Genomic DNA, 26,459 nt, shown 5'->3' with positions numbered 1-26,459 from the left:
TGAACCAGTAGGTGGAAGCGCTCTGTGTGTTGTATCTCTCTCTCTCTAAACTCTTTCAAATAAAATGGACAAATATTTTTAAAAAAAAATGCCTGAGGAAAAAAAATGGTGTATCTTTGTGCAGGACAAGAACCTGGAGTAGAAATAATTAATAGCTCCCCTTACCTACATCACTGTGGTGTGTAATTTACAAGTATGGTCATTTAAACAAAGGCCTCTGCTGCATATCTCTAATGTCTATCAGGAAGTGAAGCACACTGAATTTACTCTGCATTTCCCTTGAGAGTGAGGCTGGCTAAGCCCCACAGGTTTTGCTTTCTCTTGTAACCTGTAAGACAGAAACAAGGAACGGTGACCGAAGACTATCCTACACTAAGAATGCATGTGTGGTCATTGGACGTTGCTACAAGCCTTGGATGCAGCCAGAGCATGTCTCCCATTTACACAGAATTGGAAGGACAGAATTCTATACTTAGAGAATTTGATCAATAAAAAGCTTCACGCTTTGAGATTTGTACAGTGCCACTTTCTGGCAGCAGTGGGTGCTGCAGCCACACTTCAACAATTGAGCTTCCTAGGAGTCATCTAGAACAATCTAAGTCTAGGGAGAGATTGAAGCTTGTATAAATGGGTGGTGGACAGACGAGACCACAGGCTAGAAGGTGCCACAGAGACAACTAAAAATAAAATGGCCTCATTTGATCTTTTGGGTCTAGAGTTCCGTAAAGAAAGTATCGGTTATATGCTAAATTACCCAGGAGGCCTGATAATTACCCCGTCTTTACCCTAATTTCCAGTGCACTCCTTAGGAGACTGTCCTCGCCCCGGGGAGTCTCACCCCAGGGAGACTACAGCAGTCACGTTATAACGGAATGGGAAAGGTTGCATTTTAGGAAGGTCCTTTAGTAGCATTCTTGCAACACAGGTCTCTTCCTGAAAGCAAGAAATTTTAGGACTGTCCGGACCTCCACGTCGTCTCCTTTCATCCGCCACCCCAGCGGCTGTCCCTAGACCATCTCTGCCGCAGCTTTTCATGTTGACTTCCTGCTTCTTTTTCCCTACCAAAACGGAGGCACACAGGAGGCACAGGGGCAGCACAGAGGGAGGAGGCTCCGGGCGTTGGGATGACAGGCAGCTTTATTGAATTAGTTGCATGCGGGAGCTGTTCCGCCCAGGAGCGAGTGAGAGCGCGAGCTGCAAACGCAGGTGCTAGGGGGCAGAATCCCGAGGGCGGAGAGACTGGCTGGGGTCGGGGTCGGGTGGGGGCCCAGTCTCCTGGAGACATGCAGAGCTCTCTCTCTCTGGGGGGCTGTGGCTCATCTCAGTGGCAGCGGGACGCGGATGCCCCCGTGGGTGGAAGAGCAAGTTCATGTCTCACTCCACTCTGAAAAACAAGGAGGGCCGGGGGAAGAGAGAAACATCAACCGTCAAATCCTCGTCTCCCAGGGAAGCTCCTGCCCTGACAGAAACATACAATCCCCAGGGATATCTCAGCTCCGGCCGCAGGAGTGGCCACGTCCACCGGGCGACCCGCTTTGGGCTTCCTTCCCAGGGACCCGGGAGGCCCCACGGGGTCGCCTGGAAGGCCTGCCTACTCACCGCTTCTTTTTGCGGTATTCCTGCAGCGCTTTCTCCGCCACGGTCTCCATGAATTTCGGGTTGTCCCTGGAGACTTCTTCTGGGATTGTGATAGTGATGGGGTCGGAGTCAAAGAGCTTCACCACCACCTCGGTGACACGGGAGGGGGCCTCTGACTCGGAGGTGTGGGAAGTCACCTGGAAGGCGCAGAGCAGAGCTGAGACGCTGCAGCCGACACACACGCGTGCTGCAGCCGGCGTCAGGCCCACGGCCCAGAAGGAAATCCCAACAGCGGGACAGCTTCTGGCTAACACAGATGTCCATGCAACTCAGTAAACAAAACACGCAAATGACCAGCCGAGGGGTGCCCAGAGAGCAAAAGTGCTTGCCAGTGTTTTCTCCGGGCGGGCACTGGCCACACTGGGGTAAATAAGGAATGGGGCGGGGGTATGGGGGGGGAGTTCCCAGCCCCAGAGGAAAGTTTTTATCCCCGGCAGAGAGCAATGTGCCGGTTCATGAAACATTCCACTTGGCCTAGGGGGGGCAAACGACCTTGAGAAAAGAGCACAGTGTCCCTCAGGATCCATCAGGGGTGGCTCCTGGATCCCTCACAAATACCAGAACCCGTGGATGTGCCAATTCTGTCAATACAGTGGCGCAGGACTTGCACAGGACCGATGCACATCCTCCCCTACACTTGAAAACATCCCGAGATGACTCAGAGCCCCTGAGAAGCGGTGCTTGCGACATACACAGCTGTTGCGCTGTGTTGTGTAGGCAATAAAGAAGAAAAGCCTACAGCTCTCTGCTGTGGCCTGGGAATGCAGTGGAGGATGGCCCAAGTGCTTGGGCCCTGCACCCCATGGGAGACCAGGGTAAGTACCTGGCTCCTGCCATCAGATCAGTGCGGTGCGCCGGCGGCAGCGCACCAGCCGCGGCGGCCATTGGAGGGTGAACCAACGGCAAAGGAAGACCTTTCTCTCTGTCTCTCTCTCTCACTGTCCACTCTGCCTGTCAAAAAGAGAGAGAGAGAGAAAAGAAGAAGGAGAAGGAGAAGGAGAAGGAGGAGGAGGAGGAGGAGAAGGAGAAGGAGAAGGAGAAGGAGAAGAAGAAGAAGAAGGAAGAAGAGGAAGAAAGAAGAAAGAAGAAAGAAGAAGAAAAGCCTAGACACACTCAACAAAGACACAGTGTTCCTCTTGATACTTTTGATCAGCAAGTGACTGAATCTGTGGCTGTGGGATTTGTGGAGACAGCCATTGTCCAGGCTCTGCAGCCCTCCAGAGAATCAGCTGTCAGTCACCCAGTCTGGGGCACCCTGTGCAACCTGTCCCTCTCCTGATGAGTATAACGGGGCTGTGAGAGTGGGCCCCACTCGGTGATGCGGCTTGGGTGCCACAATGCACACAACTTTTCTATTTCCTGCAGCGCGTGGTCAGTGCTCCAACAGGAGCAAAGTGCCTGCCTTTAATGCCGCCCTCTCATTTCACCCCTGGGGAGAGAAGCTCCACATCCAGCCCCCAGCATCAGCGCGTGGTTGCCACACGACTCACCGTAGAGACCCGGAGATAGTACTGGTCTGGGCCCTGGGTGAGGTTGGCCAGCTGGGACACCCAGTTAAACTGCTCATTGAGCTGGTCCAGCAGGGACGAGGTGTTGAGCATCTTCCACTGATAGGACTGAAGCAGCTCGTTGTACCTCTTGGTCAGCTCCTCAGCCAGCCGCAGGGAATCGTTCAGCTCCTGCCGCAGCTGATTCTGAGACGGGTTGTTGGCCGAGCAGTCTGCTCGGAGATGCAGAAAACAAGAGAAGGGACAGTTCCAACGGAAATCAGCTCACATGGCTGGCACCTAGCTATGTGGCGCTCTACAAACTGCTAGAAACTACAAACCCCACTGGAACTCACCTTGGAGTTTAAACCTCCATGGTGAGGTAGGAAGAGGGTGGGAACCCAATCCCACTCTCGTGTTTACAGGTGGGGCCTTTGGGAGATGATTTGGATAAAATAAGGGTCAGCCTCCATGTTCGAATACTGGTGACTTTAAAAGATTGGGGGGGGCAGCGCTGTGGTGCAGTATGTTAAGCATCTGCCTGTGGCGCCAGCATTCTATATGGGTGGCGGCTCCTGTCCTGGCTGCTCCACTTCCCATCCAGGTCCCCACTAATGGCCAGGAAAAGTAGTAGAAGATGGCCCAAGTGCTTGGGCCCCTGCACCTATGTGGGAAACCTAGATGGAGTTCCGAGGTCTTGGTCTCCATCTCAACCTGTCCCAGCCCCAACCACTGCGGCCATTTGAGGACTGAACCAACAGATGGAAGATGTCTCTCTCTTTGTCTCTATAATTCTGCATTTCAAGTAAAATAAATATTCAAAAAATAAAGGAAATATAGACCAGGGAGAGGCCAGAGGATTCACACGGGTGCTCCCTATCTCTCTCCATGGGGTGCCCTGTGCCCCTCTGAGACTGCTAGCAAGAAAACATCACCAAGTGCATCCCCTTGACCTTGGACCAGAACTGCAAGCCATAATAAGCCTCTTTTTTAAAAAATAAAGTTCATGAGTCTCAAGTGTTTTGTTATAGTCACAAAAGAAATGGACAAATACAGTTTGTTATCATTTGTAACAAATTAAAGAATTGGACTCAGGAGAATCAAGACACTGCTTCCTTCACGGAGAAACTCTTGCTCTTGGAAGCAATGTGTGCTGAACCAAACATGTGCTTAGTGACATAACTCATCCAGCTCCGGGCGCCAGACCCTCATCTCCTTGGCAACTGGTCACAAACAGTGCTGACCACACTCTGAGAAGCTGGAGCCAGGCTCACTGAACTCGCCCTTCCCAGGAGTTGTTTCTGGAGAGGGGGATCTTACTCTTCCTGTGGCACCCACGGTGGCTGGGGAAGGCGGGCTTTCCTCTAACAAGTCAGTTCTGTTCTGACGTATGCATTAACACTCCTGTTTCACCAACAGTGAGACTGAGCCCCACAGAAGTAAATAACTCACAGTAAGTCTGGAAGTGCTCTGTGCAGCCTGGAGTGAATCCAGGTCTTTAACCACTAAACTCGGGTTCCTCCTACGCTAGGTCTGTGGTCCTGGAACATCGTCCCAGCTCACATTCTCAGCATATCTACAGGGTGGACAATTCTGGTCCCAAGAGTCCATGCAGCAGAGGAGCCAGCCAGAACCCTCGGGCCACAATGCGCGGAGTCCTTGCCTGCCTGCCCCCCTCCCCGCCGTGGGGCTGGTCAGCAAGCTCTGTGGGAGAGCAGGTGAAACAGAAATCTTTCTTTTAGATCCTCGAGGATCTGCCAGACTGTCAGATTTACAAGAGCAGGAAACGACCCACTATCTCTTTAAAAACTACCATTTTCTGGGATGGGCACTGTGGTGTAGCAAGTAAAGCTGCCACCTGCAGTGCCAGCATCCATATGGGCACTGGTTCAAGTCTCGGCTGCTCCACTTCCAATCCAGCTCTCTGCTATGGCCTGGAAAAGCAGTGGAAGACGGCCCAAGTCTTTGGGCCCCTGCACCCACATGGGTGACCCAGAAGAGGCTCCTGGCTCCTGGCTTCAGATCAGCACAGCTCTGGCCATTGCAGCTATCTAGGGAGTAAACCAGTAGATGGAAAATGTCTCTCTCTATCTCTCTGCCTCTGCCTCTCTGTAACTCATCCTTCAAATAAATAAATAAATCCTTTTTAAAAAGAAGAAGAAAACATACTTTAAAAAAAAACCAAATAAATAAAAACTACCATTTTTCTCTCTAGATTATTTCAACAATACCCAGAGGAGGCTGCATCAAATTTCTGTGATTTTGGGGAAAAGAGATCTGCAGGATGGTGCCTGTGATTACTCATCTCATAGAAAAATGTTAGATGCAGCAAGAAACAGGATTACTAACAAGAATCCAGGTCGAAAAGAAATATGTAATGAGGGCCGGGTGTTGGTACAGTGGTTAACACTCTACTTGGGACATGCACACCCCATGTCAGAGTGTCCAAGTTCAAGTCCTGGGTTTGAGCCCCAGCTCTGCTTCCGATTCCAGCTTTCTGCTAATGCACATAGCAGCAGGGGACTACTCAAGACAGCAAGTGATAGTTTAAGTAGCTAGGTCCCTGCCATCTACATGGGAGACCCTGATTGAATTCCAGGCTTCTGGCTTCAGCTTGGTCTAGTCCCAACTATTGTGGGCATTTGAGAAAATGAACCAGCAGATGGAAGATTTCTGTCTCTGTCTCTCTGCTTTCAGTTAAGTAAAAAAGAAATAAATAAGAAACATGTAATGGGCTCTGCATTGTGGCTGAGTGAGTTAAGCCACTGCCTGCAACATCAGCATTCCATATGGGCACTGGTTCGAGTCCTAACGGTTCCACTTCCCATCCAGCTCTCTGCTAATGTGCCTGGGAAAGCAACAGATGATGGCCCAAGGACTTGAGTCCCTGCCACCCATGTGGGAAACCCAGATGGACTTCCAGGTTCCTGGCTTTGGCTTGGCCAGTACTGGCCATTGCAGCCATATGGGGATTGACTTGGAGAATAGAAGATTGATCTCTCTCTCTCTCTGTGACTGCCATTCAAGTAAATAAATAGATCTTTTATAAAAAAGAAAGAAATAAACAAACAAATGTGTAATGAATAACCAGAACTCTTCTACTAAGGAATAATTTAAAAATAAGAAAAGCCCTTGAGAACAGAGACTTGGTCTAGAAGTTCTCCATGAGGGCAATGCTACCTGCCAGGGGCCACTTGGTAAGTTCTGAATACATCTTGGTTTTCTAGTTGGGGGTAGGGAGCTATTGGCAGCTAGTGCATACAGGCCAGGGAGGCTGCTCAATGCTCTACAATGCATAGGACAGACCCCCAAGACAGAGAATGGTCTGACTCAGAAGGCCAACAGAGCTGAAATCGATACCTCCCCATCTAGCATCCCCATGCAGACACCCACTCATAAGGGTACAAGCACCTTAAATGAGAGCAAGTCGACCCGGATCTCTAAAGCAAGGTGACTGCTCAGTGGAGCTGTGATCGGTGACAGAGGAGCTCGGGGGGAGAGCTCCCATCTGAGCCTGGACACCTGTTTCTCTTCTGGCCCCAACGTGACTAACTTTCGTGTGGTGAGGTACTATGTAATTTATGCTACCCTATCATACTTTGATGATAAAAGCCCAAGAACTTTGATTATACACTCACTTAAAACTTCATACTTCAGCCTCTTAAAACACTAGTGTTTATTTTGTAGTGGCCTCTAAACACAGGAGTGAGGCTAGGAATATTTAGCTAGATTCTGAAGGCCTGCCCTGGCAAACCCAAACCTATTAAGTAAGAGCAAAGCCACAGATTGAATAGCGACCTACAAGGTGGAGAAGTTAACTCCTGATCATGGACAACTGTGTACCAGCAACTGCTCTCCGAATCTGTATAGCCATTATTTCAAAGTAGGAAGAACTGAACCTATCACCAGACCTGGAAGGGAAAGTTGGAAGGAAATATCTTCTTTGCCCAGGGACCAACCAGCCCAAAGGAATATTCCTGGGACACCAAGGTACCAGGGCCCTGGGGGAAGAAGCTAGTCTGAGAACAAACCCAAACACTGAGATCTGGACATGGGAACTGTGTGATCCTGCATAGATAGACTCCTCACCCTTTCTGGGACGGAGTTTTCTACTTGGTGAGCTAGGCTCAATGACTACCCCCAACACACAGGGTCATTTGTGAGATGTTTAGACCTGTACCTGACACATACAATTGTTTAGCAAATAGAATTCACACTAAGATGTTGTAGTCTGAGGATGTCTACCACACTTGGCACTTGGGAGCAGAATGACCTTGGAAATCCAAGGCCAATGGCTTTGTTTTTAAACACACAGCAGCACCCACCATGGACTGCCAGTTTTCCAGGAGCCAGACGTGGCGGGAGCATCTCGCCGACTTCGAGACAGCCCTGCCTCTGTACCTGACTTTGCAGACGGGGAACCAGTCTGTGCAAGGCTGAGGACCTGCTCTCAGGCCACAAGCCAGGGGCTGCAGAGCTGGAATCTGAATTCCCGTCTGTCTGACCCCACTGAGGCAGGCGCAGCGAGGCGCGGTGACTCAGGCAGGACCAATGGCCGGGGCCACTCACCCACAGACAAGATCTCCTGGCACTTAGCACACTGGTCCTTCATCCTCAGGCAGCCCGTGGAGTTGTGGCGAATCTCTTTGCACACTGCACGGTCATCGGGGCCTCCTGGAAACACACAAGGGGAGCAAGTCAGGCTGAGGCACCCAGTGCTGCAGACAGGCCCCGCCGATTTCTTGGAAGCCTTCCACGTGACCGTGTGGGCCCTTGAGATGGTTTGACGGTCAGACAGCTGGAATCGAGTTGTTTGCCTGCCCTGACTGTAGGCCTCCTGGAAGTTGTTCCTGGGATCCCTCAGGGGGTGTGGCCTCCCGGGCTACCAGGTCCATCTGAGGCCCCGCCCCCCACCTGCTCACTCACTCAGTTACTTGCACTTCTCTTTGGCATCACAACACAAGTGCTCTGCATTCTTCATGGCTCAATGCTCTTTCCCAGCAGGTCAGCAGACCCCTGAAGCCAGGAGCGGCCGCTCCTCAGAGCCGCCCGACACCACAAGGCTACACCACAAGACGCAAGAGATGCTCATTCGATTCAAAGCCCTCCGGGGCTTTCAATCCATTTCAAGACAATCTTGGCGCTACTCAGACTGTAGCTAACTGGAGACGGGGCTGGCTCACTAAGTGCCAGTGGAGGAACGCACTCAATGAAGTATAGTCCGTTCATGGCCATGTCCAAGTTTGCTTTTTGCAAAACACCTACCCTGAATGCCCATTTTGTTCCAAGCTCTAAGGCCATGGCCATGAACAACTTCTCTAACTGTGAGATGGTTGCTTATATAATTTATTCCCTAGATATGTGCACAAAGCCCCCTGAGTTCCCAGGGCAAGGGGCTCTGACTCTGTAGGAGGAGCCATTGATGTGACAGCCAGCAGCAGCTAAAAATGCTGCCGCCCTGCAGCACTGGGTTGGCCTGGCTCCACTTTGCAGGCTGGGAAACCTTGGATACCTCCCCCTTCACCTCTCATAGTTTCGCTTTCCCTCTCTAAGTGGCAAGAATCCCACCCTCGGGTTGTTCCATAAGTTGTCGGCCCCCGGGCCTTCTTGGCATGAACGAGGCTTCTCTCTAACCTGTGATGAACTCCACGTTAGGAGTCTGATAGGCCGGGCTGTGCAAGTGGACGTCCATGGCCTGCTGAGCCTGGTGAATCATTTCAAAGAAGGGCTGGAACATGTCCTGGAAGTTCAGGGGTCCGTACAGGGAGAGAGGCATGATGTTGCGGACAAGGCGAGACTTGGCATAGTGGAGGGGGGGCCTCCTGAAGTAGCTGAAGGGAGAGTGGTAGAAAGTGTCCTGGGGCTTGTGGGTGAAGAATCGGTCCTGGAAGAGCTCGTCCATGATGCCCGTGGCCCGGTTGAAGCTGTCCTGCATGACGTCCAGGACGTGGCTCTGCTGCCGGTCGTTCTCCAGCAAGGAGTCGATGCGGTCGCCGTTGATCCAGAAGTAGAAGGGAGAGCTCTGGTTCAGGAACTCCTCGAGCTGCAACGACCCAAATGGGGACAGTCAGGAGCCCTGTGGGAAGGCCACAGTCCCCTCTGCCTTCCTCTGGTCCAGGGGGCCAGGCTCTACCCTCGCTGTAACAGTCACACAGCTGACGGTTTAACGCCCAGCAGCTGTCAGGACACTGCCCTTCTCTGCCACCTCCCATGGGGGAGAGTTTAGAGACACCTGGGAGGCCATCCTTGGCCACTGATGACACCACTCCTGCACTGCTGAGGGCCAACTGATGTGCCTTCAGGAAATGGCAACATTCATGGAGTCCCAAGCACTTAAGGCCCAAGAGGAGGCCAGGGTTAATATTAAGATCTAAGAAATTTTTAATTCCTACCACCTAAGTGGGTGCAGGGCTCTGCCACACCACAGAGCTCTTTGTTATGTTATCCAGCTAATCACTGCTGGACAAGAGCCTTGGAAGAGATGGCAAGTACTTGCTGTGCATGCCCTATGTGTCTGTATGCTTGCCAGACATTACCAATCAATCGTGGCACTCTCGGGCCCCATGCAGCCAGCCAGGGCTATCAGCTGCATCCAGAATGAAGCCTGTTTCACTGTGTCCCCCTCATTCTCCACTGACAGCCTAAGTCATGTGTGTAGCTCCCTTTCACCTGGCGGCCAACCAGGCCTGAGCCGCTTCTGCAGACGCGGGCGTAGAACTTCATGCAGGTCTGCTTCAGGCAGGGCTTACACTCTTCCCAGAGGGCCATCATGGTCTCGTTGCACACTTCCGGGAATGCCTTCAGCTTTGTCTCGGAGTCCCGGGTCTCATTTAGGGCATCCTAGAGAAGACACGCAGCCCCGTGAGGCTCAGGCAGAGGCTGCAGGCTCCACCCATCCGAGCAGGGGCTACTCTCCGGGGCCATCCTCCCAGCAGGCCTGCCAGGGGCTGCCCCCACGGGGTGCTTATTTCCAGCCCCACCCCCGCTCACACCACTGCCTCATCCACCTTCCTGCTTCCCCACCAAGCCTGGCCTTGAGCATCCTCACCCTCACGACTCAGCTCCTTCCTAAGCCACCTGGGCGCCCACTGGATCCCCTCCCTCTGACTTTGGCTCTTATACTCCCTACCCCAAGATCACCTCATTTCCCATTCTCTGCTTCTGCTGTTGAAGTGCCATCTCCCAAAGCAGGCCAGGGACTCCTTGAATCTTATTTTTCTTCTCTTGTGACCACACATGCATATAGAATCCGCAGGCTTTCAAAACCAATGTCACATCAACTATCAAAACTCTCTAGCCTGTGTCATTTGATGCAATCATCCTATAAGAATCTATTCCAAGGGATTCTCGAAACCAAAAAGAAAACTCTTTTGACTAAAGGTATTTCTAATGCTAGTAGTTTATGACAAATACATACGTATATATTGTGTGAATCTATATATATATATATATGTAGTCATACATATATGTATTTATATATTATGTAATATATATTTATATTTTACTTATGTATTTTATATGTGTATATATATGTATATGTGTACATATATATATATGAAAATCCACACAGGTGCTCAAAAGAAGGGGACAAGCTAAATTAATTGCATAACAGTAGTATCTCCCCATCCCCGTCAGCAATTTTATCTTCCAACAGTTTCAGTTTTCTGTAGGCAACCATAGCTCAAAAATATTACTACAGTGCAATGAGGAATTAAGATGTTCTGAGAGAGACAGATCACTTCCACATAACTTTTAATACAGTGAATTGTTATAATAGCTCTATTTTATTATCATTTGTGTTGATAACCGCTTACCATGTCAAAGTTATAAATTAAATCTTATCATGGGTATGGATATATGGGAAAAAACAAAATAGCATATGTCAGGTTCAATCCTATCTGTGGTTCTAAGCACTGACCTGGGACCTTGGCATACATTGCCTGTGGATGAGAGGGGACCACTGTCCATACAATGTTTTGGCAAGTGGATCATTGCAAGGGTTGCTTATCAGTTTTAATTGTTAGAGTCAGCATTTTGATATTAAAAATTCATGATTTTGAACATAGCCAACATCAAAAAAAGGTTGAGAAGAAGAGTAGTAAGCGACAGATCAAAGATTAACAGCTTCCTAAAGGTGGGGCATCATCACCCTCCCAACCCCTACCATGCTGTCCACAGCCTACCTTGGAACCCAACCAAGTGAATCTGGGCATCGGGCCCTAGGCCAGGGCTGTAACAAAACCAGATCCAAGATTTCACCCCCTGAAGCTTTGAAAAGCAAATAACCCTTCCCTTTTTCTGAACTGCAGGGCCGGCATCAGCTGACAAAGTGCTGGGAGGACCGCAGGTCGCCATGGCAACCCAGCAAGGCACCCTGAGCTCCCCTCGGCAGGGCGGGCAGGGCAGGGCCGTGGTCACCAGTCCAACCTCACCTCCTTATTCTTCTTGGCTTCCTCTAAGACACTGAGCAGCGTCTTGCGCTCTTCGTTCGTTTTCTCTATCAGAGTCTTGATCTCCTGCACGCCCTTGACGGCATTCTGAATTTCCCTATCGATGTACTTACTCCCTTGAGTGGACATTTCTGCAAGACAAGGGCAGGAGGTGCAATGAGGAGAGAGGAAGAGATGGCGTTGGGCATGTGAGCCTGGGACTCCTGGCATGGTTACAAAGGCCTGTGCAGTACAGGGAGCGTCCAGTATGAGAGCCCCTGGCCCCTGGCAGGCAGCCTTGCAGCTCCAGCCTTGCTCTGAGACCAGTTCCCATCATAGGAGTCATGGTCAACTCCAACCTCCTGCTCAGAAATGCCAACCACAGGAGCTGGCACAGCCTGGAGAAGGGGCAGCAGTAAGGCTGGCCACTGCCCTGCAGCCCTGGAGAACCAGCTGGGCCATGGAAAACAATTCTTAAGAGGGGAAAAAAAACCATGAGTGCACATTTTGATGCATCACAATATAAAAGGTTGAACCAAAACTTCTTTCTTCCAACGCTTGGTAGCCAGCAACAGGGATGGGACGATGAGTGAATGGCACAGTTCCCCCGGGAGACTGAGATCAAGGCTCAGGACCAAGCAGTGAGACACCAGATCACCCAAGGACTGCGCACCCGGTGCTTACCGCAAGCCAAACGCTGCGCCAAACCCTTCATGCGTGTTTGACTTAAGAAGCCTATCATTACGTCCATCTCACAGGTGGGCTAAAAAAGCAGTGCAGTGAGGGAGGTGTTGGGCAAAGAGCCCAAAGCATCAGTTATGCAGGATGAGTCAGCCCTGGAGGGGCCTTTCATTACACTTGACATTCACTGAGAGAATGTCTTTTTTTTTTTTTTTTTTTTTTTTTTTGAAAGGCAGAGTGGACAGTGAGAGAGAGAGAGAGAGAGAGAAAGGTCTTCCTTTGCCATTGGTTCACCCTCCAATGGCTGCCGCGGCCAGCGCACTGCAGCCAGCGCACTGCACTGATCCGAAGGCAGGAGCCAGGTGCTTCTCCTGGTCTCCCATGCGCGTGCAGGGCCCAGGACTTGGGCCATCCTCCACTGCACTCCCGGGCCATAGCAGAGAGCTGGCCTGGAAGAGGGCAACCGGGACAGAATCCAGCGCCCCGACCGGGACTAGAACCCGGTGTGCCGGCGCCGCAGGCGGAGGATTAGCCTAGTGAGCCGCGGCACTGGCAAGAATTGGTCTTAAATGCTCTCACCACAAAAGAAACATAGTCACCTTACTGGGTGACGGATGTGTGAGTGACGTGAAGGTGGCAGTCATTTCATGGTGTGCTTGTATAGCAAAATGTCACATCATGGACCACAAGCACATACAACCTGTCCCGCACACCTCCATATAAAGCTGGTGGGCGTTTGGATCTGCAGCCAGGGAGTGGCAGGACAGACTCACAGCAGGCGTGACCGCCAAGTCTGGGATTTGAATGATGACCCCGCAGAACTGGCCAGCCAGCGGGAGGAAGTGGGAGGTTTCAGGAACGGGGGGCCTCCACACTTCCCCGTCCCCGCTGTCTGAGCATGGCACACGCAGCCTGTTTTTGGGGTCGGCGCGTGAGGACACACAGCAGAGATGGACGAAGATGTAAATGGTCTTTCCAGGAGGAGGCCTGGGGGCTGGGCCAAGGGGACTGAGAAGGGAACAGCTGAACAGAGCACTGCAGCCAGGAAGTGCTTTGGAAATGTCTGCACACCGCTGGACGTGAACTTGGCCACAAAGGGCTTAAACCAGAGAGCTGAGGCACAGAGGCTCAGAGAGGGGCTGGAAAGAGGAATCTGGGTCCAGGACACGAGACGCAAATTGTCTAACACTTGGGGCCAGACAGAGGAGACTGCACGAGGGAGGCGCGGCTGCCCTCAGCTGGCCCAGTGCGCTGCAGCCCTAGGACTCTGTCTCATGCTTGCTCTGCTTACCCTGCAGCTCATTGTCGGAGACCAGCTGGTCTCCCAGGACCTGCCCACGCTCCCAGCTCAGCAGCAGCCCCACACACAGCAGCAGAGTCTTCATCTTGCCTCCTCCTCCTCGGATACTGGGGCCCAAGAATGCCTCTGTTGGGAGAGAACAGGAGATCGTCACGGTAACAGCTGGACAGCTGCTGCTTTCCTGCCCAGCCCGCTGCCTACACAGGGGCACGGAGAACATGTTGCCTTGGCTGTCTCCTCGAGCAAGGATCCATGTGGTTTTCTCCATGAGTTAATTAGGAGGAAAGACCAGGCTTGCCCTTGACACTTTCAAAAGAAAGTGAAGGCAGGCAGTGCAGGGAGGAACCACAGGGCAGCTGCACATGACAGAAGAACCAAGAACCCTGGAGCTGCAGGCCAGCACCAGGCAAACCTTTTCCTCCCCTGGAGTAGCTGTCCACGCCTAAGCAAAGCATGCCAGATTACTGCGTCCTGGCCTCAGCCTCCAGAGAGGGTACCCGTCATATCAGACATCCAGAATACTCATCTGCTCCTCCCCCATTCCCCCTCAACTGGGACTGCATCCCAGGCCCAGCTACATTCCCCTACAATGTGCACAGCTCATGGTTGCCCACAGCAGACATTACCAATCAAGCACAGCTCTCTGCTCCCTGCACCACATAACCATGTTCTCTGAGAGCCTGAGGCAGTCACAGCCAACCCTCTGGGCTGGCTCATGAAATTAAATCCATCTGAGGCTTGAGCCAGGCTGCATGTGGATTCAGGGGTGTCAATAAAGAGTGGAGTGAAGAAGGGAGGACCATCCTCTTCAAGGAGTAGAGGGGGAGAGTGAAGGAAGTGAAAGGTTCTTTGGTTTAAGAGTTAACAGTGAACCTGGGGCTTTCGATGCAAGCATCCAACACTGGAGCACCAGTTTCAGTCCCGGCTGCTCCACTTCCAATCCAGTTCCCTGCTAATGCACCTGGGAAAGCAATGGAAGACCGCCCAAGTGCTGGAGCCCCTGCCACCCACGTGGGACCCTGGATGGAGTTCCAGGCTTAAGGCTTCAGCCTAGCCCAGCACTACCCTTTGCAGCCATTTGGGGAATGAACCAGCAGATGGGAGATCTCTCTCCCTCTGTGTGTGTGTGTGTGTGTGTCCCTCTCTCTATGTCACTCTGGCCTTCAAATACACAAAAATAAATATTTTTAAAAGATTTTTATTTATTTATTTGAGAGGCAGAGAGAGGGAGAGACAGAGAGAAAGGCCCTCCTTCTGCTGACTCACTTCCCAAATGGCAGCAACATCCACAGCTGTGCTGATCCCAAGCCAGGGTGTCCCACGTAGGTGCAAGGGCCCAAGGACTTGGGCAATCCCCCACTAACTTCCCAGGCCACAGCAGAAAGATGGATTGGAAGAGGAGAAGCCGGGACTAGAACCAGTGCCCACATGGGATGCCAGTGCCGCAGGCAGAGGATTAACCTACAGTGCCACAGTGCTGGCCCCACAAAAATTAATCTTTAGACAGAAAAAAAAAAAAAAAAAAACAAAACAAAACCAGGGAACCCAAGAAGCAGGCCGGGCTTCCCCAGGAAAGTCCCTGTAGGAGGACATGCCCGTTTGCTTACAAGGTCCCTTTTACAAGGTCTGTTCCCTCGAGGTCTGCCAGGGTGCTCCTGCGCTCGGTCAGCTGCCCCGAGCCAGGAGACATGGGGCCAGAGCCCCAGTCTTACACAATGGACCCATTCCCAGAAGCTGAAGTTGTTACATAAAACAGAAACCCCTCCTCCTGTGCCTCCATCCCCTCCTCCCCGAACTGCTTATCTAGGCTCAGCCATTTGCTGCAGCAGAAGGCCCCGGGACATGGGATTCCCTGTCCCGAGATGGTTCACAGCCCACGGCTGCTCAGCCCAGCAGGCCCATCTGGACAGTGATCACACAGTAATAAGGCCGGCCTCTGAGGAGACGTAATCAGTGGCTCAGAAGACAGGAGCAGCATGGGAGCAGAGAACGGGTCAGTGCCTTCTCCAGCAACGTGTGGGCAGCCAAGCCGGGCACAGCTGCGGGCCCACCAGGAAGGCCCCGGTCTCGTGGGCTCTGCCCTAGCTGCTCACTGAGGCCTGAAATGCCTCCAGCAGGGACAGAGCCTTTGTCACGCCCGACACCCTCTGACATCGGTTCCAACCAGGAGACGGGGTGCTGGGCCCTGAGCAATGGGCAGACAGGGCAGCCAAAGGCAGAGCCCTGGAAGCGAGCGGCTGCTACATGGTCTGCCACTAGGAGTCCAGGGTCCTTGGGATCAAGCTCACGGCTGGGCAAAGGGTCATCCTCTGGCCCAGTCTCAAAGCCCAGACAGCATGGGATGCCTCAGGGCCTCAACAGACTGGTCACAACCCGCAGATAAGAGCCCAGCCATCTCAGCTCCCAGTCCAGTATCTTTCCTTGACACCAGCCACTTAAACCTATGAGCCCTGGTTTCTCCATCTGTAAAATGGACCTAATGTAGACCTCAGGAACATGAACATGTTCTGTAAACACAAGGGCCTTATATAATCATAGTAAGTTCTGACTGACTTACACGCCTCTAAACCAGACTGAGGCATGACCCTCGGCTTTGGCAAGATCTAACTGGTGTTTCTGGAGAGTAGTAGGCAACCTGCAGCAGGCACAGGGCCAGGTGCCCTCAGAGAGCATGGCTTTGTCTCTGTGAGACAAGGGGCTCCCTTTTAGAGCACCTGACTCTCCCTGAGGCCTTGTGATAATGCTGGTGTGGGATCGGAACCCGCCTTTCTCGCAGGCCTGCCGTGTGGACGGTGCCCTGCCGTGTGGACGGCGCCCATCTAAGGAGAGTGCTAGAACACCAGCTGCCCATCCCGACTGCCCACCTCGACTGCCTCACTTGTCCGCTCGCCCTGTCGGGGACTGGCCTGGACCCTGGTGCGGACCGCCATGCACAACCAGGCCAGGCCAAGGTCACAGCCCTCTTCTCCCCACTGGGACCACCTGGCCTGGCTCCTTCCAGCCAAAGGCCAACTCGGGCAAGAGGAAGGGGAAGGAGGAGGAGGAGAGGAGATGGCTACTCGGAGTGCAGCTTTGCTCTGCACCAGGCACACCCTCCCCGGAGCCTTTACACTCGGCAGCCTCCTGTGGGGCTTCCAAGGGCCACCCCCAAAGCCAGAGGTCCCCCAGCTAAAGGCTTAGAAGCCTAAGAAAACCGAGAGGGAGCTGGAGGGAGGAGCAGGCCTGGGGAAGTACAGAGTTTCCAGCCTGAGGCCCAGATCCTATACTACTGCCCCCCCACCATGTGGAAAGCTAAACCCCAAAGAAAGCAGACAAAAGCTGTCTGTCACCTGTAATTCCTACCATCTAGGGGCAAACATTAGCCTTGTGGTCTGTTTCCTTGTATTTTCTATGCACGTTTATGCAACCAACTCCTTTCTATCCCCTGCCCTCAAGTATGCTGTAAAAAAAAAACACTTTTGCAACATATGATACTCCATTTTCTGACGTGCCAGAGCTTGGCTTACCATTCTCACAAGGTCAGGCATTTAAATGACTGCAAATATCCCACCAGTTAATTATTACTATAACTAACACTCCCAGGAGCATCCTTTTATCACATTTGTGCCTACTTTTAAATTTTTTTAATTCAAATAAATATCCTTTATTAAAGAAAAAAAGGAGTATCATTAAGTACCAAAACTGGATGTTGTTACACTGACTTTTAAATTCTTAACCTTGCTCTTTAAAAGCAAAGCAAAACAAAAACCATAATAAGCTTATGTTTCTCACTAAACCCAGAAATTCGGAAAAGTCAAGGGCTTCAATTCTAATCCCAGGTGAGCTAACTAGCTGCTGTTTAGGGCTGGAGCCAGAAGTCCTGAATCTCTGCGGGCTTTAGATTACCATCTGTGAAATGAGAAGGCGGCACCGCCGGCTGAGGCCTGACGGAGCTTGTGTGACTTTGCTCTACTGCATCTCAGGTGCACTTGAAGAAGCAGAAAAAGTAGGCTTTATGGGGCTGCAGTGTATACTTAAACCCACAGCATGGTACTTACAACGCGCCCTCCGGAGTACTACAGAACCCAGGAGAAAACATGATGACTCATGCACGCAAGCCAGCAGCCACAGCTGAGGGCTCGGCACCTCCACCGCGGAGATGCTGCGGGGAGGACCCCCGCGCAGGCCAGCCCCGCCACCGGCAGGGCGCCGCAGTCCCCCGCAGTCCCCGAGCCTTTGAAAAAAGAGGATCGGTACACCTGTCCGATGGACGGTCACAAAGCTGTGATTACAGCCTTACAGCCAATATGCACGGGGACTCCCAACCTGCGCGCCACCCGCAGCCATTCGTCCCCCGGCTCGGCTGCTGGGGATGGGGCTCCCATCACCTCTCCTCCTGGGCTGCCCCGGCTTCCTCGGAAGCGCGAGCTGTCACCGCTCCCCACCTGGCTGCCACCCCCGGCTGCTCATCTGTCTGTCTCGGGGTGGCTCGGTGCAGGGCTAGGAAATACGGGGACGTCTCACCGGTCTGCGGCGCCGGCGCTCGTGCGCTCCTCCTGGCGACGCCGCGTGGAGAGCCGCGTGAAGCGCCGTATTTATAGTGCTCGGCTCGCGTACACCCCCTTCGGGGCTGGCTGCAAACCTGCATGACTCACGCCCAAAGAATGCCGTAGAATGCGCGGGGAGCATTCTGGAAGCGGGGTGTTGGGGGGGGGCGCCGATGCAGCAACGGGCGAGGGGCGCCGGGGGGCGCATGGGCATCGCGAATGGCCAATGGCCTGGGGTGTGGCCGAGTACCGCTCCCTGCTCCCCAGAGACTCAGCTAGGCAGCTTGGGGCACCGCGTCCCAGGAAGGAAGAGCTGGCCGGCCCTGTGTGCATCCTTAGTGGGGGTCCACTGCCCTCCTGGCCGGCCCCCAGTCCGAAAGATAATCTCTCAGTTCTCCGGCCCGTTAATGGTTCACATTAAACACCACTTCTCTTGTATTCCAACAGGACAGTGTCAGGAATGGTGCGGGCCTTGGGCTTCCCGGGAACACATCAAGTATTGAAATGCCAGCGCCTTCAGCCATCGCGCTGACCTGGTGGTCCCTGGAAGACCCGCCTCTCCTGGAGGAAACAGAAATGTGTTTGGGAATTCGCAGATCAAGTTTTTTGGGGAAGCAGAGGCCTCTCCTGGCTCCCTAATTCATGGAACCCAAGCAGTTATCATCCCTGTGCATCTGGGACCCAGCCAAGTGCGGTGGACTTTGTAAGGATGGGGCTCGAACAGCCTTGAACGTCTTAATAGCTTTTTTTTTTTTTTTTGGACAGGCAGAGTTAGACAGTGAGAGAGACAGAGAGAAAGGTCTTCTCTCCGTTGGTTCACTCCCCCCAAATGGCCACCACAGCCGGCGCTGCGCTAATCCGAAGCCAGGAGCCAGGTGCTTCCTCCTGGTCTCCCATGCAGGTGCAGGACCCAAGCACTTGGGCCATCCTCCACTGCCTTCCCGGGCCACAGCAGAGAGCTGGACTGGAAGAGGAGCAACCAGGACAGAATCCGGCACCCCAACGGGGACTAGAACCCAGGGTGCCGGCGCCCCAGGTGGAGGATTAGCCTAGTGAGCCGCGCCGCCGGCCCTTAATAGCGTTTTACAAGGGTGCTGTGTTTTCCTTCCACTGGGGGCCCTTCACCGCTGCATCTGTGTGCAGAAGGATCCAGGAGGCTGCAACTGCCCAGAGTCCCTCCTGCTGAGAGAGGAGGGGACAGGGGGGGACACTCGGAAGGCCCTAAGGTGCAGCTGCTGCTTGGGGAAGGAGCTGAGCTTTCTACTCTGCATCCCCAGGAAGTCTGAGCTCCAGGAGAGAGGGCGATGCTGACAGGGCAGTTGCTATCATGCTGTTGTTGCTGCTGCTGTGGGGGGTGGGGGGGGTGGGGGGATGCAGAGGGACCCCCAGGGACAGGTAGCTTGGTTTGGGGCAGGGCTGGAGTCGGGGGGGGGCAGATTTGGGAAACCATGCAAACCAAACAGGCTTAAAGAAGATCAGGATTCCAGCGACGGCTGCCTTCTCTTCACGTCTATGGGGGCACAGCCCACGTGCCAGGGGCCACTAGGCCCCTACCTGTCTGAAGGAGGCAGGATGGGGGAGCTGCTTGGTCTGTGAAGAAGTGAGACAACTGTGGGCTTGGGGCACAGAGGTCTCCCGGTGGGTTGATGGGACCAATCACTGCCCTCAGGCCTCAGTTTCTGCCCTCTGCACCAGCAGGAATCTAGACATATAGACTCATTTCTCAGGTCCCCTTCAACCTAATCTGAAACAAGGCCAAGTGTGAAAAGATCCTCAGCTCAGAAGAAGAATGGGGCAGGCACTGTGGCGTAGAAGGCTAAGCCTCCGCCTGCAGTGCCGGCATCCTATATGGGCACCAGTTTGAGCCCTGCTGCTTCACTTCTGATCCAGCTCCCTGCCGATGGGCCTGGGAAAGCACAGGAAGATGGTTCAAGTCCTTGGGCCCCTGCACCCATGTGGGAGACCCAGAAGAAGCTCCTGGTTCCTGGCTTCAGCCTGGCCCAGGCCTGGCTGTTGCAGCCGTTTGGGGAGTAACCCAGCAGAGGGAAGATCTCTCTGTATTTCTTTTTTTCAAATAAATAAATAAATAACTCTTTTAAAAAGAAGAAGAATAAAAAAAGTGCTGCAGGAACTTGAGGCTTCACTTCATTTTTCTTGACAAAAGACAAAAAAGGGAGTTCTCAGTAGCATTATATGTTCTGTAGCCCCTGCCTCCTCCATAGCATATCAATGCCTGCGGTCAGAGAATTGTTTCTGAGCCTCGCTCCTTGTAACTTTTGTGTCCTGCAGCTCCCTGCGCATCCGGTTCAGGAGGCATACATCTTCAATAGATATATTTTTAAAAGTTGGACTTCGGAGGTCAGGCAGGGAGATCTGCCTGAGTCAGCTGAAGCAGGAAACTGGGAGGAGAGGAAGATGGGATTTGGAAGAAAATAGCATGATTCACAGCCATGAGTGTGCCCGGGGGGAATGAGCACTTGATTACTTCCTGCTACTAAGTCAACAAGGTTCAGAAGATTAACCACAGAGAGAGTGAAGTTTCTGAGAGTGACATAAATGCATCACTGAATTTTTAGTAGTATTCTTTTTAAGGATTTATTTTATTTATTTGAAAGACAGGCTTACAGAGAGAAGGTAAGAGCTTCCACTCATTGGTTCACGCCCCAAATGGCTGCAATGGCAGAGCCTGGGCCAGACAAAAGCCAGCAAGGTGGTACCTCCATCCAGGTCTCCCACAACGGTGGCAAGGGCCCAAGGACTCTAGCCATCCTCTAGTGCCTTACCAGGTACATTAGCAGAGAGCTGGATTGGAAGCGGAGCGGCTCGGACTCAAGCTGCACTCTGATGTAGGATGCCGGCATTATAAGTGGTAGCTTAACCCCCTGTGCCACCATGCTGGCTCCCCTGGGTTTTTAATTTTCCAAATAGACCATACAGGCCAACTGGTTCAGTCTCTGCAGACTGCTGGATCCCTGGGCCCACACCAACCCTCCTAGCAGGTCGTGGTCATTCTGCCTCTGTTGGAAGCACCTCTAGTGAAGCTACTGATAGAACTAGGGGCTTCTTTTGTTGAGTTGGTCTGGGTCCTATACTGGCTAACCTCAAGCCCTCTGCTGGCCTCTTGAATCACACAGAGAAAATGCAACCCATCTCTCCTCTGATGGCCCTTCTCCTGTGGGAGACCCTGGGCTCAGCACTGAGGCTGCCAATGCCAGGGGCAGCTTGACACACAGAGCTGAACAGGACTACCACTTCCCTGCCCTCAACCTCCAGATCAGCTTTTATCTAGATGCTGAGTCACTCGGCTGATTCATACAGAATTCATCAGCATTTTGGCAGGTGCTGCTGTTGTGTTATTTTTCTCCCGCTGTGGACTTACTCAGCTGGGCTTAGGGGTTAGCATGATCTCTTTTCTGGGAGAAGTGGGGGCAAATGGGAGGGCAGGGAGGGGACAAGCAAAGAACTTCCTGTTTGTCTGTTTCCCTCTTTGTACCTTGTCCACCATCTCTGGCTGCGCAAATATCTCTGGGCCTGATTTGTTCTGTGTTGCCCACCCCCGGCCCTCGCCATTGTCCACCTCAGCCCCACCAGCACAATGGCTCAACCCCCAGTTATAACAAGCACAGACTGGAAGCAGATCAGAGCAATATCCTGTGGTCTAAATTAAGAACCATTCTCCAAGCTGTAATCATTTAATGGGTACATTCAGTCAATCACAGGTTCATGATAAAATCATGGATAATAAAATCGTGTAAAATAAAATCAGCCCACAATTGATGCAGAGGTATCCTGAGTGCTTTTTCCTAGCCTCGTCCCTGCATCAGTTGGTTTCCCTCAACTTCCCACACAGTACTTTGGGGAAAAAGTTTTACGGTAGCCAATCCCAAGTGGCTTATCATGTGGCTGGATAAGTAGACAAATGTCACCTAAATTACCTTTACTGCTACTATGTGCTCTTGATTGGCTTTGGTGTCCGTATTTTGCTCCCAAGTTTCTCAACTTTGTTAGCTCCAATTTTAAAAATAATGAGCCTTCTTTAAAAACTTGATGGTTTGCCACAACTGCAATGCAGGTCAGAGTTTCAGTCCTGGCTGCTCCACTTCCTAGCCAGCTTCCTGCTAATGCAGTTGGGAAGGTAACACAGGGTGGCCCAAGTATTTGGGCCCCTGCAACTCATGTGGGAGACCAGGTGGAGTTCCTGGCTTTTTCCTATTGCAATCATTTGGAGGGTGAACTAACAGATAAAGATATCTCTCTCTCTCTTTCTGTCTGTCTCTCCCTTTCTCTGACACTGCCTTTCAAATAAACAAATAAATAAATCTTTTCAAAAAAAATAGACGCCCCCCTCCCCAAATCTGCCTCAGGTCAAATCTTTTCCCACAGAATCTGAACTGTTAATGTGACTACTATTACTCCTACTGATAATATTAATATCCTAAAACTATTTCAGACAGTGGTGCTCAGTGAAACGACACAGTGACCACACAATGGCATCACCTGGAAAGCTTTAAAAGTGACAAATGCCTGAGTCCCACCTCCAGAGGTAATTCCTGAATTAACCTGGCCTACAGCACCAGGACTTTTTAAACTCTGCAAGAAAAAGCAGCAGACATTAAGGACCATTGCATTGGGCTTTGCACATTGTTGACCCATTTGATTCTCACTGCATGTCGTGTAATTGTGGAGTATGTGGCTTTATTCTCATTTTAGGAAAATGGGGAGGGGTCAGCGTTGGGGTACAATGGATTAAGCCACTTGCAAAACCCGTGTTCTACCATCACAGCACCAGTTCAAGTCCCAGCTGCTCTGCTTCTGATCCAGGTCAATGCTAATGTGCCTAGGAAAGCAGAAGTTACACAAGTATTTGTGCCCCTGACACCCATGTAGGAGACCCAGATGGAGCTTCTGGCTCCTGGCTTCAGCCTGGCCCAGCCCCAGCCATTGTGGCCATTTGGGGAATGAACCAGTTACCTTCAAGTAAATAAATGAATCTTCAAAAAAGAAAAGAAAAAGAAAATGAGGAACGAATGGGATGAAAGGAGTCCTCATTTTGCTCACGCTGAGCTGAAGCTACCTCGTTATCGTTTCTTTGTCCTATATCAGATTCCTAAGGCAATGTAGGATATGTGCTTCCCTCCTCTGCACACCGGAAAACCAAGCTGGGTCTCGACTTAGCTGGACTCCTGTCCGAGCCTTTCCACCCGCTCTCAGAGGGTGAGGGTGCCAAGTCGCTTGCCCTGCTCACTCTGCCCCACAGGTGCTTCATCTCCTTCTTGTCTTTCTTGTGTGGCCTGCAGACCAGGCAGAAGGCTCAGCTCTGGCTGGCAGGTGGGAGGGCAGTGGGCCACTTCCCACTTGTGCTCTGATGCGTCTCTCCCTGTGTCCCCAAGGTGCCGTCTGCTTCTTTGTTTAAGCTTATAACACGCTGTGCTTCTGGAAGTGACCTGGATGAGCTGTGGGTCAGGCTGTGGGGCTGGGAGCACACAAAGGCCCAGAAGTCCTGGCTGCAGTTCTACCCAAAGATTTAGAGGAAGGTTAATGTTTAATCAGTAATCAATCTTCTCTTTAAAAAAAAAAAAAGATTTATTTATTTATTTGAAAGGCAGAGTTACAGAGAGGCAGAGGCAGAGGCAGATCGGCCCTGCTCCAGCTGTTGCAGCCATTTAGGGAGTGAACCAGTGGACAGAAGATCTCCCTCTGTCTCTCCTTCTCTCTGTAACTCTGCCTCTCAAATAAATAAATAAATTTAAAAAAAAAAAAAAGGTATCATTTGCCTCTTACCTTTGTTTATGGGGGCTTTTTAGTATTATTGTGCAAGTGAAATTTCTTTTCCTTTTCCTTATAGCTTCTGATCTCATGTCTTGCTTAAGAATGTCTTCCTTGGGCCGACACTGTAGCACAGCAGATAAAGCTGCTGCCTGTGATGCTGGCGTCCCATATGGAAGCTGGTTTCACTTCAGGCTGCTCCACTTCTGATCCAACTCCCTGCCAATGTGCCTGGGAAAGCAGTGGAAGATGACCCATATACTTGGACCTGTACACCCATAGGGGAGACCTGGAAGAAGCACCTGGCTTCTTGTTTTGGTCTGGCTCCGTCCTGACCCTTGCAGCCATTTGGGGAGTCAACCAACGGATGGAAGCTTGCTCTCTCTCTCACTCTCTCTCTCTGTCTCTCCTTCTCTCTCTAACTGCACCTTCCAAATAAATAAAATAAATCTTTAAAAATTTTTAGCTAAAAAAATGTAAGAAAAGAACGTCTTCTTCTGGCTAGAATATACACAGAAACTCCCCTAATTTTCCTGTTTTCTGTTGTGTTGGTCAGTGTGTTTGGGTGTTTAACCCAAATGGGGTGTGTACGGGTGGTGAAGGAGGTAGTTCTCTAACTCTACCTTCTTCTTGGTGTGTGGTCCATGTGCCAGCAGGACTCTTCACATAAATGACGCTACTCACACTAAGTTGAAATGCTATTTTCTCATACGTGAAGTTTCCCAAATAAATTTCCATCTGTTTCAGAACTTTCTAGTCTGTTCTTCTGATCTGTTTTTTTTAAATAATGTAAAATAAATAATGTAAAATATATTGTTTTAATACATAGCTTTGAAACAGTATTTAATATTAATAAGAAAATCTCTCACTCTTCCTTTTTACATGTTCTTGGCCATTCTTGGACATTAACTCTCCTGTATGAATTTTAAATTTATCTTGCCCAGCTGAAAAAAGAGTGGCATTGTAATTATAGTTGCATTAAATTCACATATTAGTTTTGGAAGGAATTCACATTTTTGTATTCTTTTTTCCTGTTTAGGATCATATGTCAGCAAGTAACTTAAACTACTATTTTTATTTTTATTTAAATACATTTTTATGTAATTAAAAAATACCGGATAGCATGAAAAGTACCACTATAGCCCTCTCCCTGCCACATTCCTCACCATCCCCCAGCCTGCCACCCCTCCCTCCCCCAATACAGGAAAACCATTGTTTTCATATTAAAACAAATATTGGCTTGTTGTAGGATAGCATACAACCTTCAAATCATTATTTAGTGTCAGATGAAAGACTTCAAGGTGATTTTTTGCTACTTCTGTCATTATAGCAGCAGAAGTTAAACCCTAGCTAAACAGTTTTCTGAAATTTACCAGATTATAATAACTCAAATTATTTCTCCTCTTTCATTTAGCACTGTGCTCCCAATCTTTAAGACACACCACACACACAGTAGGTACTTAACAAATGTTTGTCAAATTACATGAATTAATTTTTCAATGAGTGCCATCAAAGATTTCACATTTTCTAAGAGTTTTGCCATATTTTTACCTTATATCAAAATATGTCCCCGGTGTAAACATGATACCTGCCTAGTCCTTTAACAAATGAATGAAAACTGTGCATGGCCAAATATCAACTAGATCTTTTTCACTAAATTTTTTAAAGATTTATTTATTTATTTGAAGTTCAAAGTTACACAGAGAGAGGAGAGGCAGAGATAGAGAGAGATCTTCCATCTGCTGATTCACTCCCCAATTGGCTGCAACGGCCAGAGCTGTGCCGATCCAAAGCCAGGAGCCAAGAGCTTCTTGCAGGTCTCCCGTGTGGGTGCAGGGGTCCAAGGACTTGGGCCATCTTCCTACTGCAATCCAGGCCATAGCAGGGAGCTTGAGCGGAAGAGGAGCAGTCGGGACTAGAACCAGTGCCCAACTGCGATGCCGGCGCTTCAGGCCAGGGCATTAACCTGCTACACAACAGCGCTGGCCCTTTCACTAAATTATTAAGGTTCATCCTTTACTGATGCAACTTGTGGTGAACCTACACATAGGTTTAAATTTCTCTCTCAAATTGTACCTTATCAGTGCACTGTAACCACCTGTCAAGGTTTTTCTGAATTTTCTTCTGATTTTGAGTTAGAAAAAAGAAGTAAGCGGCCAGCGCCGTGGCTCAATAGGCTAATCCTCCGCCTGCGGCGCCGGCACACGGGGTTCTAGTCCTGGTTGGGGTGCTGGATTCTGTCCCGGTTGCTCCTCTTCCAGTCCAGCTCTCTGCTGTGGCCCAGGAGTGCAGTGGAGGATAGCCCAGGTCCTTGGGCCCTGCACCTGCATGGGAGACCAGGAGAAACAAATGGCTCCTGGCTTCGGATCAGTGTGGTACGCTGGCCGCATCGGCCATTGGGGGCTGAACCAACGGCAAAAGGAAGACCTTTCTCTCTGTCTCTCTCTCTCACTGTCCACTCTGCCTGTCAAAAAAAAAAAAAAAAAAAAAAAAAAAAACGGATACAGAAAAAGAGGTCTATATACACAATGGAATGGTGTTCTGTGACGCAAAAAATTTTTAAAAAAGAATGAAATCCCATTGTTTGCAGCAAAAATGGATGGAACTGAAGAACATTATGTTAAGTGAAATA

General features: G+C 50.9%; 1 protein-coding gene across 3 annotated transcripts; it reads right to left on the bottom strand.

Moving 5' to 3' along the window:
- Positions 1-1,119: 1,119 nt before the first annotated feature.
- CLU (clusterin) lies at positions 1,120-18,137 on the bottom strand. 3 transcript variants are annotated; one of them, XM_008273913.4, is made up of 9 exons: positions 17,960-18,137; positions 13,527-13,661; positions 11,558-11,706; positions 9,795-9,965; positions 8,760-9,168; positions 7,695-7,799; positions 3,129-3,358; positions 1,600-1,775; positions 1,120-1,384 (listed from the first exon to the last, which is right to left on the bottom strand). In XM_008273913.4, the coding sequence occupies exons 1-9, from the start codon at positions 17,982-17,984 to the stop codon at positions 1,375-1,377; spliced, it is 1,410 nt and encodes a 469-aa protein (XP_008272135.1). In that variant the 5' UTR covers positions 17,985-18,137; the 3' UTR covers positions 1,120-1,374.
- Positions 18,138-26,459: the final 8,322 nt, after the last annotated feature.

The sequence above is a fragment of the Oryctolagus cuniculus genome, chromosome 2, assembly GCF_964237555.1.
Source record: "Oryctolagus cuniculus chromosome 2, mOryCun1.1, whole genome shotgun sequence".
Classification (NCBI taxonomy): Eukaryota; Metazoa; Chordata; class Mammalia; order Lagomorpha; family Leporidae; genus Oryctolagus; species Oryctolagus cuniculus.
This window is presented reverse-complemented; position numbering and strand designations above follow the sequence as displayed.